This window comes from Gorilla gorilla, chromosome 5 (assembly GCF_029281585.2).
Source record: "Gorilla gorilla gorilla isolate KB3781 chromosome 5, NHGRI_mGorGor1-v2.1_pri, whole genome shotgun sequence".
NCBI lineage: Eukaryota > Metazoa > Chordata > Mammalia > Primates > Hominidae > Gorilla > Gorilla gorilla.
The window spans coordinates 54709419-54724158 of record NC_073229.2 but is presented as its reverse complement, the minus strand read 5'-3'; the positions used below and the strand labels follow the sequence as shown (position 1 = coordinate 54724158).

At 51.9% G+C, this 14740-nt stretch overlaps 1 protein-coding gene across 2 annotated transcripts; it reads right to left on the bottom strand.

The window, feature by feature from the left end:
* Window positions 1-1692: 1692 nt before the first annotated feature.
* On the bottom strand, window positions 1693-14362 carry PI16 (peptidase inhibitor 16). 2 transcript variants are annotated; one of them, XM_004043930.5, is made up of 7 exons: window positions 11609-14362; window positions 7183-7404; window positions 4966-5075; window positions 4552-4640; window positions 2914-3591; window positions 2564-2703; window positions 1693-2140 (listed from the first exon to the last, which is right to left on the bottom strand). In XM_004043930.5, the coding sequence occupies exons 1-6, from the start codon at window positions 11777-11779 to the stop codon at window positions 2582-2584; spliced, it is 1392 nt and encodes a 463-aa protein (XP_004043978.3). In that variant the 5' UTR covers window positions 11780-14362; the 3' UTR covers window positions 1693-2140; window positions 2564-2581. The 2 variants fall into 2 exon arrangements, with proteins under 2 accessions (XP_004043978.3, XP_018884734.1); XM_019029189.4 differs by having other exon boundaries at window positions 3493-3591; window positions 11609-14352.
* Window positions 14363-14740: the final 378 nt, after the last annotated feature.

Below are 14740 nucleotides of genomic sequence, written 5' to 3'. Positions count from 1 at the left end.
TGGAAACTTAACGTTCACACAAAAACTGATATATGAATGCTTAGTAGTATTATTCGTAGTAGCTCAGGAGTGGAAACAGCCTGAGTGTCCGATGACAAATAAAATGGAAATGTTCTATAGAATGTAATGAATATTCCATAGAATGGAATACTACTTGGCAATAAAAATGAATGAAGTTCCGATTCATGCTACGACATGGATGAACCTTCAAAGTATGTTGGCTGAGAGCAGCAACTCACAACTATAATCTCAGTCCTTTGGGAGGATTGCTTGAAGCCAGGAGTTCAAGACCAGCCTGGGCAACATAGTAAGAACTGGTCTCTACAAAAAATTTAAAAATCAGCTGGACATGGTGGCATGCACCTGTAGTCCCAGCTGCTCAAGAGGCTGAGATGGGAGAATCACTTGAGCCCAGGAGTTGGAGGCTGCAGTGAACTATAATCCTGGGTGTCAGAGCAAGATCCTGTCTAAAACAAATTATATATATTTATATGCTAAGTGAAAGAAGCAGTCACAAAAGACCATAACATATATGATATGTCAAGAATTTATATTGATGTTAAGAATAGACAAATCCATATAGATAGAAAATAGATTAGTGGTTGATTGGGGCTGGGGAGGTTGGAGGGAAATAGGGAGTGACTGCTAATGGGTATGGGGTTTCTTTTTGGGGTGATGAAAATGTTCTAAAATTGTGACGGTTTTACACAACCTTGTGAATATAGTAAAAACCATTGAGTTGCATATTTTAAATGGGTGAATTTTATGTTGTGAGTTATATCTGAATAGAGCTGGAAAAAACATATAGAATAGGCCGGGCATGGTGGCTCACACCCGTAATCCTAGCACTTTGGGAGGCTGAGGCCGGTGGATCACCTGAGGTCAGGAGTTCAAGACCACCTGTTGACCAAACCCCGTCTCTACTAAAAATACAAAAATTAGCTGGGCGTGTTGGCAGGTGCCTATAATCCCAGCTACTCGGGAGGCTGAGGCAGGAGAATCGCTTGAACCCGGGGGGCGGAGGTTGCAGTAAGCCGAGATCACTTCACTCCAGCCTGGGCGACAAAGCAAAACTCTATCTCAAAAAAAAAAAAAGAAAGTAAAAGAGGGGAGTGTCCTCCTTGGTTACAGGTCGGTTCCCAGCCCTGGCCTGACTTGGGTGGTGTCCTGTTTGACTGCTCACCTTCCAGCGGTGGTCTGGAGACTTGCTCTGCCCCTCCCTACCACCCAAGCCACCCTCAGTCATCCACCACTGCTACCCCAGCATATGTGTGCTTTCCTGATCCACAGCACCTCTGGACGGTCCTGCTTTGCTCCCCTGGGGAGGGTCTGGGACTCCAGATCCCTTTCTTAGGACTCTTCCAAGCACCTGGGGCTGGCAGAGCCTTGCCTGATGTACATTTCTGACCTTGTGTCCCAGAAAGGCCTGGATAGCAGCGCCCCCGTGAAGAGGCCGCATGCCATGCTTTGATCCTGGGCTCCAAACCTACCTAGGCCCCACTGGTGACTCCTGAAGCTGGGGGAGTCAGCCCAGCGCCCTTGGCCTTCCTTTGGCTCTTCCCCTTCCTGCCTGCCACCTGTGATTAGGGGGAGGCGAGAGTTATAGGAAGGAAATGAAGGGTGCATCCCAAAGAGGAGACACTAAATGGAGTGTTTTAGAGGAGGGCTATGTGAAAGAGAAGGAATAGTTGCCACCGGTTGGACAGGTTTTTATTGGAGAGTCAGGAGTTGCTTTCCTTCCCTCGTCCCTGCCTCCCCCACTCAAAGAACCCCACTCCAGTGGGGCTTGTCCTTCATCTGCCCCTAGGAATCCCCGTCCCCAGCTACACAGGCACTCAGGGAGAGCGCACATGCTGTGTGGGCAGACGGCCCCAGGCCAGGTAGGCAGTGAGCTCCCTCAAATCCTCCCACCCCCAGGACTCAGGAGGGAGGGGCAGGAGAGGTGTGGGCCCGGTGTGCAGTCCTCAGGCGGCCCCCTGAGCTCGCAGCCAGCCAGGCCTTGTGCCTCCAGGATGGATGGTGTGATGAGGCACATGCTCCGTAGCCTTTCCCTTCCGGAGGGCCTTAACCAAGAAGTATCTTGTTTAGGGGCTGGGGACAGGGTGGGAAAGATGACAGGAGGACAGCTGACCTCTTCACCCTGAGAAGGCAAGAGGCATTTCTGGGGAACAGTCCTGGACTCAGATGGCTCAAGGAAGAGGCCAGGGGATTGGGAGGGGCCCGGGGGTTCCTGGGAAGCCTGAGATCCTCTGTCTGGGAGAGAAGCTGCTGGCCACAGGACAACCTGAGAGTGGGCACATGTAAATACTGCTCAGAACAGTCTGCAGCCAGCTGAAGGATGGGCCTACCCAGAGCCGAGGCACTCCTGGGGCAGTGCCAGGGGCTGGCCCTGTAGACGCCTCCCAGGAGGACAAGAGTGCTGGCCTGGAATCTGGCCAGAAGTTGGGGTGAAGGGGGGCTGCTGGGCCACAGAGCAGGACCTGCCCAGGAAGCTGTGGTCTCTCACTTGGAGGAAGACAATCCAGGTGGGTATGAGGCCAGGGCCCCCCTCACCAGGCCTTGCCTTTGAGTGGTATCCCCTTCAGAAGATTCCAGCCAACACCAGAGGAGGCAGGAGCAGTAGTCCCAGGAGAGGGCCCCACACATGACCAGGGCCCGAGTTCAGCCCTGACACGACGCTAGGCTTGTCAGGGCCCTCTGCACCTGTGGGAAGAAAGAGGCTTTGCCTCAGCCTAGAGACAGCTGTGCCTGACGTCCTGCCCACCCCACCATGCAAGGAGGTGGGGCAGCAGCCAGGGAGGAAGCTCCTACTCAGAGGGTGCATGCCCCACCATGCTCATACCACCTATGCTGGGGCAGGATACTGACATTCCAGAGCCAGGAGGAAAGTGGGACAGATGCTATGGGCCTTACCTGGCAAGGACGACTGCAGAGCCAGGGCACGCCCACCCGTGGCATTAGCGGTGGCAGAGGTATTGGGGAAATTGGGCAGGGACTTGGAGGAGGTGTGCCCCGTGTGGTCCAGTGTGGCCTGCAGCTCACCTGGCTTGTCCTGGGCTGGAAAAACTGAGGCCAAGACCTCACTGGAAGGAGGCAACTCAGCCTCAGCCTCAGCCTCCTCCTGGGCATGGGGTAGGAGCTCCCTTGCCCCTGTCAGGGACATCTTGGGGTCCAGAGAGTTCTCTGGGCTCCTAGAGGGCACTTTTGTTTTGTCTGTCACTTTGTCTGCTGATTTTGGGATAGGAACATGGGTCGATTTGGGGAAGGTAACTGGCTCCTCATCCAAGGAGGGCAGGCTGTGAGCTGCCAAAATGGAAGGGACCTCAGTTGTTACGCAAGGTGGAGCCTCTGTTGCCATGGAGGGCGGGTCTTTCGTTGCTAAGGAAGTTGGGGCCTGGGTTTCCACAGCAGGCAGAGCCTTGGTTGCCAGGGAGCCTGAGACCTCTGTTACCAAGAAAGCCGGAATCCCCGTTGCTAGGGAAGAAGGAGTACCCATTTTCCTAGAGTCTGATGCTTCAGTCGCCCGGAAGGATAGGGCCTCAGTCACCAGGTAAGGCAAATCCTGAGCATCTTCCGGGCTTCCGATGGGTTCTGATAAGACAGACGAGAACGGGCATGAGTGCTGCAAGCAGGACCCCACATCTCTCATGGCACTGCAAACCAAGTGACGCGACCAAATTTCCTACCAGGACACACAAACACACACACACACTTCTCCAGCGGATATGCCCCTCATTGAAAATAAAAGTTACAAGCCGGGCGCGGTGGCTCACGTCTGTAATCCCAGCACTTTGGGAGGCTGAGGCAGGTGGATCACCTGAGGTCAGGAGTTCGAGACCAGCCTGACCAACATGGAGAAACCCCATCTCTACTAAAAATACAAAATTAGCCAGGCGTGGTGGCGCGTGCCTGTAGTCCCAGCTACTCGGAAGGCTGAGGCAGGAGAATTGCTTCAAACCGGGAGGTGGAGGTTGCAGGTGAGCCGAGATCGAGCCATTGCACTCTAGCCTGGGCAACAAGAGCAAAACTCCGTCAAAAAAAAGAAAAAGAAAAAAGAAAAGAAAAGAAACGTTACTTCTGGTGATTGACACAGTTGCTCCTCTAGCCACCTCCTGGTCCAAGTCTCTCTACATTCGTACTTGCCCTTTTTCAGGGGACTTCTCCAGCGGGATCGCGGTCCCTCACACGCCCCCAGCAAGACTGGCCTCGCCCGTTTGAAGCCTTCTGACCACGCCCACCGGTCTGGCCCCAGCCCGCTCCTCGAGACCCTAAGGTGTGGCGACGCCCACCTCGCGCGGGCCCCCCCGAAGCCGCCAGACTTTCTAACATCCTCCCTTTGAAGGGTTGAAATCCGGCCACTTGGAACGACAGGGCGCCAAAGTGGCTGCGCGTGGAGGGCTAAGGGAGCCGCCGGGGGCCCCCGGTGGTCGCATCCCGCCAGGCTCCTTCCCTGCCCATGTCCCGCTCAGTCCAGGGAGGCTCTTAGACCATCCAGCCCGCATCGCATCATTTCCACACCCCCTGCCCCTACCCATCCACCCGTGGACTCACCACAGAGGGAGTTCTTGCAGTGGTAGCCAGAGGGACATTGGGAGCACGGAGTCCCCTCCTGGTAGGGCCGTTTCCCCTTCACGTTCCCCCTACAGGAGGTCAGGAGGATGCTGCGGGGAGGGCGTCGACCCCTCCCAACCCTCTCCCCAACTCCTATACACACACCTACTCTGGAAATGCCCTTGGGTCTCCTGACTGCCAGCCACTGACTTGCTGGGCGACCTTGGGCTCCTCCTGGCCCTCTCTGGCAGATGACAGCAGACCCCCATTGGTGCCTTCACAGCTCCCTGGACGGTATTGCTCCAGACTGACCCCTCTCCTCCCACTCCCTCAGGCTGTGGCCGACTCTGCCTTCCCCTTGGCTCTGCCTGTGCCTTCCCCCTCTCCATCTCCAGGGTTCCCCCCGGCACTCACGGAGGCTCATAGTTGCACACCAGTAATTCGATGTTGGTCTCCTCAACACCCTGGAGCTTCTCACAGAAGTGGGAACCGCAGCCGATCCTCTCTGTCTTGGCCCATACCACCTGATGAAGGGCAAACCTAGCAGCTCAGCCCCATGCGAGGTGGCATGGTGCCTTCCTGGCATCCCACTACACCTGCCTTACAGGAGTGGAGAGAAGAGGGACCCTATAGCCTGTGACATCCACGTCCCCAAGGCCATGCAGGTTCAGGACAAAACTCTAACCAGGGGGAGGGATGGGGGAGTTTGTCCCTAACAGTCTACTCTCCTCTGCCAACCACACATACCACTTTGCCAGGTCTCTTTTCCTCTCAAAACCTTCCCTCAGCTCCAGGACTGTGATATACCCTCATTAATTTTTTTCTGTGGGCTAGAAAAAAAGGCCTAGAGGCCCTTGCATTTTAAATGAAGGATATATCCAAAGGAAAGAATCTCAAATGGTAGAATTTTAGACCTCAGCAACAAGAAAAGTCCAAGGAGGGGAGCAGGAGGAGCCATTTTGGAAGTGGAACTTCCCCCAAATCACAGGTGAGCAGGGCCTGTTCTGGTTGTTTCTCAGTGTGGGTCTCTTAACTGCTAGAAAGACTTCTATCTTTATCAAACAAAAAGTCCAACAACATTTGTGTGCTGCCATGGGGTGAGACCAGCAGCCTTGCCTTGCTGGTTCTAGGTTCAATCTGCCCAGGAATCTCTGCTGAAATCAGCTGAAGGTCTCCCCGGTGTTGAGCACCTTCTGGGCAGAAACGACTCCAGAGTGCATGCACCCTCAGCCCCAGAGAAAGCTGGGGTGGAGCTGGGCTGACTCACTCCCTGCTGGGCCCTGATAACAATCCCTGCAGGAGCAAGTGGGTGGGGGTAGAGGGAGGGGGGTGGAGGGAGAGGGAGGGGTGGCAGGATCCAGAGGGAAAGGGCCAGGAAGGGAGCTGGGCCCTCACAACTTTCTGACCTGGGTGGGTGCTGCTGGGATTTCCTCCCTAAAGATGAAGACTAAAAATACCATGAAAAAGAGACACTGAGAAATGGAATTGGTGGATGTGGTGGGAAGATGGTTGGTTTCTTTTCTTTTGTTTGTCATGTTATTATTTGTACAACACATAAGCACTGGAAGGAGAAAAAATAATTCAGTAACACTAATGTTAATTCCCCTACACACACACACACACACACACACACACACACACACACACACACACACACACACACACACACATCTTATCTGCAAGCCCAAACTTTCAAAATGCAGTGAGAACCCAGACAGGAGCAAAGTGTGACTGGGGAGCAGGAAATTCTATCAGAAATCTCCCTGAAGCCTTTCATTCAGCCACAATTTGTTCTTCATCGTTATGCATAATTGTTAAATGCGAAAGAAAAACTAAGCAAAATTGTCTATTTGCTTTATTAGTCCCTGGCAGATGAGAAGTAGCAAATTAGACACCACAATAAATGCAAAAGAGCCACAGAGAGAAGTTAAGGGACTATCTGCTGCTGGGGCAAACAGCCCTGCACTATCTGGGGGAAGAGGGGCAGGATCACTTGGAGCCCAGTACAGTATCGCCTAGGACAATAACCATGGTCCATAAAATTGGCTCTGTGACACCTAACATGTCCCAACGCCCCCACCCCTTTTTATTTATTTATTTATTTATTTATTTATTTTATTTATTTTTTTTGAGACAGGGCCTCCCTCTGTCGCCCAGGCTGGAGTGTAGTGGTGTGATCACGACTCACCGCAGCCTCAACCTCCCGGGCTGAAGTGATCCTTCCACCTCAGCCTCCAGAGTAGCTGGCGCGCGCCACCGCGCCCAGCAAAGTTTTTTGTATTTTTTTGTAGGGACAGGGATCTTGCCATGTTGCCCAGGCTGGTCTCCAACTCCTGGCCTCAAGCGATCCTCCCAGCTCGGCCTCCCAAATTGCTGGGATTAGAGGGGTGAGCTACTGCGCCTGGCCTAGCAGCCTAGGAGCAGCCGACTCCGTCAGAGGCTTAGACAGCGTATTAGCTGCAGTGAGAGGACAAGATTTGCAAAGTGTCTGAGAGGGCTTGGAGTGAAGCCCGCCTCCTTGCAGCGAGGACGCTTAGGAGGGGTGAAGGCAGAGGTGGCCCCGCCCAGGGAGCACGTGGCCCCACCCCCAAGCCGCGAGGCTCCGCCCCGCCTGGCCCGCCGGGCCCACACCTGCGTGTAGTGGCCGCACATCTGGCCTGGGCTGCAGGTGGCGGCGCTGAGGTTGTAGTGCTCACGCTCGTGGTGCCACTCCTCCATGGCCAGCGGCACGTCCATGCCCTCGTCGGTGATGGCGAACAGATTCTCGCCGCGGCGCCCGCGCTCCTTGTTGTGGCCCCACACGCACTGCCGTGCGTAGGCCTTGGCGAAGGCGGCCAGCTCCTCGTCCCATCTCTGCAGGGCAGGTGAGAGAAGGGAGGTGAGGATGCCCACAGATGCTGTGGGGACCAAGCAAAAGGTCGAGGAGGTCGTGGGGAAATCCTTCCGGCACCTCCTTAGCAGGGTGACTCTTGGGCATGGCCTAGAACAGGTCTCTGCTCTGGGTGGGCGTCTGTGGGGCGGTGAAGGATGCCACCCCAGGCCGTGGAGCTGGACCGTTCACCAGCTGTGTGACTGCACGGATTGTCTAACCTTTCCGCACCCTCAGAGGGCTGGGAAGAGTGGATGAGGTGGTGTTGGTGACAGTGTTATTATTAAAAGCCTCATGTGAAAAAGGTGCCATACATGCCCCTGCCTACCTCCCAGGCCTCCTTGAACTTCTCTGAAGAGCACAAGATCACGGTGTGATCGATGTTGAGGGGCTGGATTGTTTATTCAGCCCATTTCCCTACCCCTCAACCATGAACCTGACTTGAGGGCCGGCACCTTCCTCTCCCTCTAAGCCCCCACCCTCCCCTTGGGACACCCAGCCCCCATGCCTTTACCCTCTGCAGGCTCCCGCCCCAGTGCTGTTCCTAACTGCTCCCAACCCTTGTCAACGGCAACCCCCTTCCTCCAAGAAAATTAAGCGTCTCTATGTGACACTGAATGTCACAGGCCTCTCACCAAGGGGCCTACTTTCAGAGCCTTGGTAACCCACTGTCAGACCCCAGTGACAGTGTTCTCCAGTGGGGACCTCAGGTGAGAGGTGGAATTTTAGGTTCGGGGCCTTTGCGATTGTGTCCCTGGCTGAGAGGACAGGCCGAGTGTGGGTGGGAAGAGGGATTAACAAGGCATCCGACCCAAAGGATTGAGGAGGGGAAACCTGGATCCCATTAAACGCTGTCCTTGGCTTCTCCTGGAAATCCATGGCCTGGCGGCAGCTCTTGCTCCACCCTATGAGGGCCAGCCAGCTCTGGGAGCCAGACAGCCCATAAAGCGCCAAGAGCTTGGGTGACCCTGAGGGGAGGTGGCTGTGTGGCCACACCTACTCCCCACCCACTCAAGGCTTTCAGGAGCCGCTGCCTGGCATGGGGATGGGTGCACCTGGCTGGGATAGCTCCACAGCTGTGACGTTGGGTGAGTATCTTTCCCTGTCTGGACATTTTTGTCCCAAATCACTGGCCCCTGAGATTCTCTCAACTCTGGCAACAGTGGGAGACTGGGAGTGGGAAAGGGGCAGGGCGCTGGGGGCCAGGTTCAGGGTGTCTGAGATCACCTGCGAGGTGCCGGGCTGGACTGTAAGTGCCATCACGGTAGGGCATGGATGGATCCCCAGTGTCTGGCGCAGTGCTGGCACATAGTAGGTGCTCAACAGATACTTGTCAACTATTGATGACTGAGACAGGGCCCTTCTTAAAGCAGTCTACCCCTACAGAGCCTGGCTGTAATTTCCTTTCTGACTAGATATCTGGAGCCCCACCATTAGCATCATTGCTTTGGTCTTAAGGATTCTCAGTCAGTCATCCAGAGCCCCCTGTGGAGTTGTAAGACTCTCAGCACCCACCCTCATTGGCCACATGGTCACCATCTAGAAGCAAGTCCATTCATTCATTCATTCAACAGTCCTGGGCATTGTGTCAGCCCTGGGACAACAGCAGGAACCAAGAAGCCCAAATTTCCATTGACATAAAAGTCATTTGGGCCACCACATGGTAAATGACAGATGTGCCACAAGTACTATAGAGGCACCAAAGAGGGCCATCTAGCCCAGCCAAAGGTGGAGAGGGAGACACCAAGCTAAGTGTTAAAAGATGAGGCATTAGTCAGCTGGAGGGGAGGTGCATCCTAATCAGAAGGTACACATCAGCAAAGGCATGAAGCTGGGAAACATTTTGGCTGGGAAAAGACAAGCTGTTCAGGTGGCAGAAGAATAAAGGACAAGCGGGAGAGGAGGATGGAGAGATAGGCAGGGGCCAGAACACACAGAACCTTCTCAGTTAGGAGCTGGAGCTTTAACCTGAAGCAGCAGGGAGCCATGGGAGCCACTGAAGGATTTTGAGCAGGGTCAGGCCCATGTGTTGGATTATTCATTCTGACAGCAGAGGCCAGAAGCTGGGGAACAGGTAGAGGCTATCCTAGGAGTCCTTGTGTGGAAGAATGAAAGAAACCTGAACCAGGATTGTGCTGAAAAGAGAAGGGGGTAGGGGTAAGGGTTAGATTTCAAGGACAATTGAACCTTCGGGGTGGCAAAACTGGTGCTGATTAGCTCTGGAGCCTGAGAGAGAAGGAAGAGTTCATGATAACCCCCACCTGCCTCACCCTGGATCCATTCCCTCTTTTGTGTTAATCAGACACTTATTGAGCACTTACTGTGTGCCAGGCATTCTTCTGAGTGCTTTACACATATTCACTCACTTAACCCTACAACCACTGTAGCTACAAGGGAATTATCCCACTGTTAGCATCCCCATTTTACAGATGAGGAGACTGAGGCACAGAGAGTTTAATTTGGCCAAGGTCACAAAGCTAATAAGTAACAAAGCTAAGATTTGAACCCAGGCCATTTGGCTGCAGAGTCCCTGCCCTCACCACTGCTGAGGTTGAACCTGAGTCTTGTCCTGAATGTTTCCTGGCATCCCAGCCCCAGCCTCATCTCCTCCTCCTCATATCACTCCCCATCAGGCAGCAGCATATCCCCTCAGTATCCCAACTGCCTCCCAGAATGTTGCCCCACTCCAAGGTGCACCTCTGTCTGAGAAGCAGCTCCCAGCCTGTGTGGCCCCCAGTCTCAGCCAGCAAGACTGTAGGGCATCAGGGATCTACAGGTGGGGAAACTGAAGCCCAACAATGAGTCACAGGCCTCAATCAGGGAGCTGTTGGCAGAGCTGCATCTGTGACTCCTGGTTTGTTGTCCACCTTTCCTCGATGTGCAGGCTGGCACAGCTGTGAACGGCAGTGCTGGGTGTGTGTGCAGAGCTCTTCCTAGATCTTTCTTACGTGTCATCCTGTCTGACGCCCAGGGCAGGGATCACCAGCCCCATGTTTCCATCTGGAAACAGAGGCCTTTGAAGGGAAAGGGGTCCACCCAGAGTTACTTCAGCCAGATCACATTAGGCTGAGGTTAGAACTTAGGTTTGGGGCCCCAGGCTCACTGTTGTGTTCCTCAAGGTGCATCTGTTCTCTCAGGCACCAGCTCCAGGGGTCCCTGAACACTGCCCAGCAACCTCCCCAGCCACCTGAGGGTGGCTGGAGGGGACAAGCTAGTTCAGCCCTCAGGGAGGGCAGGAAGTGGGTGAATTTCTCACTTTATCTCCTTTAATCCTGCATATAGACAGCCCGCCTCTCACCCTACCATAAATAGCTCTTCCTGACAGAAGTAACCAACCCTAAATCTGGCTTCTGTCTCCTGTGTGCATGTACATGTAATGTTTACTACATCTGCGTGTTTCACCAGGACATAAATAGTATTTTTACATGTTTTCAGACTTCATGTAAAGAGATCCTACTGTGTATTTTTTAGAGATTTTATTTCCTCCCCCATTCAGTATGATATCTGTGAGATTCAATCCACACTGGTATATACGTAGCTCTAATTCTGACCGCCTTTTTCAGATGAGACACGGGATCGGCAAGGTTACAGGACTTGCCTCGAATCATAGGTCTTGTAGGTGACCGAGACAGAATTTGGACTGTGTGATCCAGAGCCCTCTCTGCTTCTGGATCCTGCTGTCACCCACCTCCTTAGCACCTGCCTCCTACTCCAGGTGCCCACGCCCATCCTGCTGCCCTGCTTCCTCTTGTCCTCTCCTTGGCAGGCATGTGAAAGACCGTTTTCACAAAGGTGTTAAGAACTTCCCGGGTTCCCCCACTGAGGGCACGTGCATTTGAGGAAGTGCTGGGGAAAGCTCATTGGAGTGGGAAGCCAGGGCTTTGGGTCTGGCTCTACCAGCTGTCTGACCCCAACAAATCCCTCTGAGCCTCACTTTCCTTATCTGTATTATGAGGCTGCTTATAGGGGCCTGTAAATTTTATTAGGCGGGTGCAAAAGTAATTGTGGTTTTTGCCATTTAAAGTAATGTAATACGATGTCAGGGACTCGGGGACTCTGTCACTGACCAGAAAAAGGAGAGGAATTCTGAAATAGCTTCAGCATGAGGAGCAGGGTAAGAGGGCCTGGTGACAGACCCTGGCCAGCACCCCTTCTATCCCAGCCAGCAAGGGCCCTGGCCACACTTACCATGTGCAGCATGTCTGAGGCCGGCGGGGATACCTGGGCCCGGTAGAGGTTGTGCAGCTCCACCATCAAACGTTTCTCCTCATCTGTGAGGGCTCCAGCGGGGCCTGTGGTGGCCACCAGCAGTAGCAGCAGTGGCAGCAGAAGCATCAGGAAACTGCAGGAGCCGTGCATGGTGGCCAGCCGTCTCTCCTTCTCCCGTCCAGGGGTCTGGCAGCTGGATTTAAAGTCCTTCCCACACAAGCACCACCCTGGCTGGGGTGGGGCAGTGGGGGCCGTGTCTGAGGCCCAGCCCGACTCACACAATGTCTTAGGGAGGGCTGGGTGCTTTGGGTCCCGACCAGCATCAAGTGCACTCCCCTTGGAGTCCTTGGCAAAAACCTCCTTTCTCTCGGTAACGGGGGCTCAGGCCAAAAGCTGTGTGAGTTCCTAAGTTGTGGACAGATCCTTCAGGGGCAAAATCACAGTAACCTCTGCAGAGCTGTGACTGGCTGCACCCAGGTCACACCCACTGTGTGTTGAGGATAGATAAGAGAAAGGAAACCACAGACCCTACCCGCAGAGGAGTGGGCAAGATGAGGAAGCTATAGGCTTTTGAAAGGACAGAGGAAGACCAGATGTATTTGATAAAAGGCTGAGCCAACCTAAATCAGAATCCTGGTTCTGCCCCTTGCTATCTGTGTTTTGGCGGCTTTCTCAAGTGCATCAGTGACAATGATAGTACCCACCTCACAGGACTAGAGGGAAGATTCAACAACATATAATGTATGTAAAGCACCTAGTATGGTATCTGGCACATAGTAGGCCCTCAGTAACAGTAGACAACCCACTCATGTGGCCTGGGCCTTAGCAGTCTACCAGCCCCGTGTGGAGGCAACACTCTTGCCTGTGGGGGGAGGGGCCAAGGTCTTCCCCACTCTAGCTGTATTCAGGAATAAGGCCTTTCACTATGGCAAAATTTTGGCTTCCAGGTATCCTCTCTGAATGCATGTGCTTGACATGCTCATTTGGAAGTGGGATGCTGGGACCCCTGTGCTCTAACTATGTAGAAATATAATGTGTCTGTTTCTTAAATCAAGAGAGAGCAGAAAAGCAGAAGGTTGAATGAGCTGATGCACCAGGAGCTCTGAGGGGAAGGTATTGGAAGGGAAATAGGCTTAGCAGCCAGGTGCTGGCATTATAATGACCTTGACCTTGCAGGGGCCATGACCGGTTCATGAAGCAGGAAGCTGGAACCAGTACTCTTGAGGACAGCTGGTATCCTTGAAGCCTGCTTCCTCAATGAATAGGGACCTAGAAAAAGCCTACTCACGGGCTTTGGAAGATGACAAGAAAACCTGTCCCTGCCTGAGTCTCCAGGTAAAAATAAAAACAAAACCAAGATGGATTACACACACATACACACACACACACACACTTATTAGAATTAATAAAGTCAGCAAAGTTGCAGGATACAAAATTAACACATAGAAATTAGTTGTTTCTATACACTAATAATGAAAAATCCAAAAAGGAAATTAAGAAAACAATTTCATTTATAAAAGCAATGAAAAAGAATAAAAAGAATAAAATTCTTACCAATAAACCTTTTTTTTGAGATAGAGTCTTGCTCTATCACCCAGGCTGGAGTGCAGTGGCATGATCTTGGCTCACTGCAACCTCTGCCTCCCAGGTTCAAGTGATTCTCCTGCCTCAGCCTCCCGAGTAGCTGGGACTACAGGTGCCTGCCACCATGCCCGGCTAATTTTTGTATTTTTAGTAGAGATGGGGTTTCACCATGTTGGCCAGATGGTCTTGATCTCTTGACATCATGATCCGCCCGCCTCAGCCTCCCAAAGTGCTGGGATTACAGGTGTGAGCCACTGCGCCTCGCCCTTAGCAATAAACTTAACCAAGGAAGCAAAAGACTTGTACACTGAAAATCACAAGTATTGCCAAACAAAGTGAAAGAAGACACAAATAAATGGAAAGACATCCTATATTCATGGAGTAGAAGACTTGATATTGCTAAGGTGTCAATGTTGCCTGAAGCAATCTACAGATTCAATGCAATCCCTATTGAAATGCAAATCATAATATTTTTATAGAAACAGAAAAATCCATCCTAAAATTTATATGGAATCTCAAAGGACCCCAAATAGTCAAAACAATCTTGAAAAAGAACAAAATTGGAAGTCTTACAGTTTCTGATTTTAATATGTAACCACAAATCTACAATAATTAAAATAGTGTGGTATTAGTATAAAGACAGACATTTAGACTAATGGAATAGAATAGCCCAGAAATAAAGTCTTACACATATGGTCAAATGATTTTAGACAAGGGTACCAAGACCATTCAATGAGGGAAAGGCAAGTCTTTTAAAGAAGACTTAGAAAACTGGATGTCCACATGCAAAATAATGAAGTTGAATCTTTATCGAAAGTATATTAAAAAATTAACTCCAAAATGGATTAAAGACCTAAACATAAAAGCTAAAACTACAAAACTCTTAGAAGAAAATATAAGGGGGACTTCTTGGCATTGGATGTGGCAAGGATTTCTTGGATATGACACCAAAAGCATAGGCAACAAAACAAAAATAAATTGGACTTCATTAAAATTAAGAACTTTTGGGGGCAGAGTGTGGTGGCTCACGCCTGTAATCCCAGCACTTCGAGAGGCCAAGGTGGGTGGATCACTTGAGGTCAAGAGTTCGAGACCAGCCTGGCCAACATGATGAAACCCCGTCTCTACTAAAAATACAAAAATTAGCTGGGTGTGGTGGCAGGTGCCTGTAGTCCCAGCTACTCAGGAGGCTGAGGCAGGAGAATTGCTTGAACCTGGGAGGCAGACGTTTCAGTGAGCCAAGATCCAGCCACTGCATTTCAGCCTGGGCGACAGGGTCTCAAAAAAAAAAAAAAAAAAAAAAGACACAATTTCCCATGAAATGGGAAAAAATATTTGCAAATCATGTATCTGATAAAGGATTAATATCTAGGATATATATTTTGTGGGGTTTTTTTGTTGTTTTTGAGACAGGGTCTCGCTCTGTCACCCAGGCTGGAGTGCACTCGTGCGATCTTGGCTGCTGCAACCTCTGCCTCCTGGGTTCAAGTGGTTCTCCCACCTCAGCCTCCCAAGTAGCTGGGACTG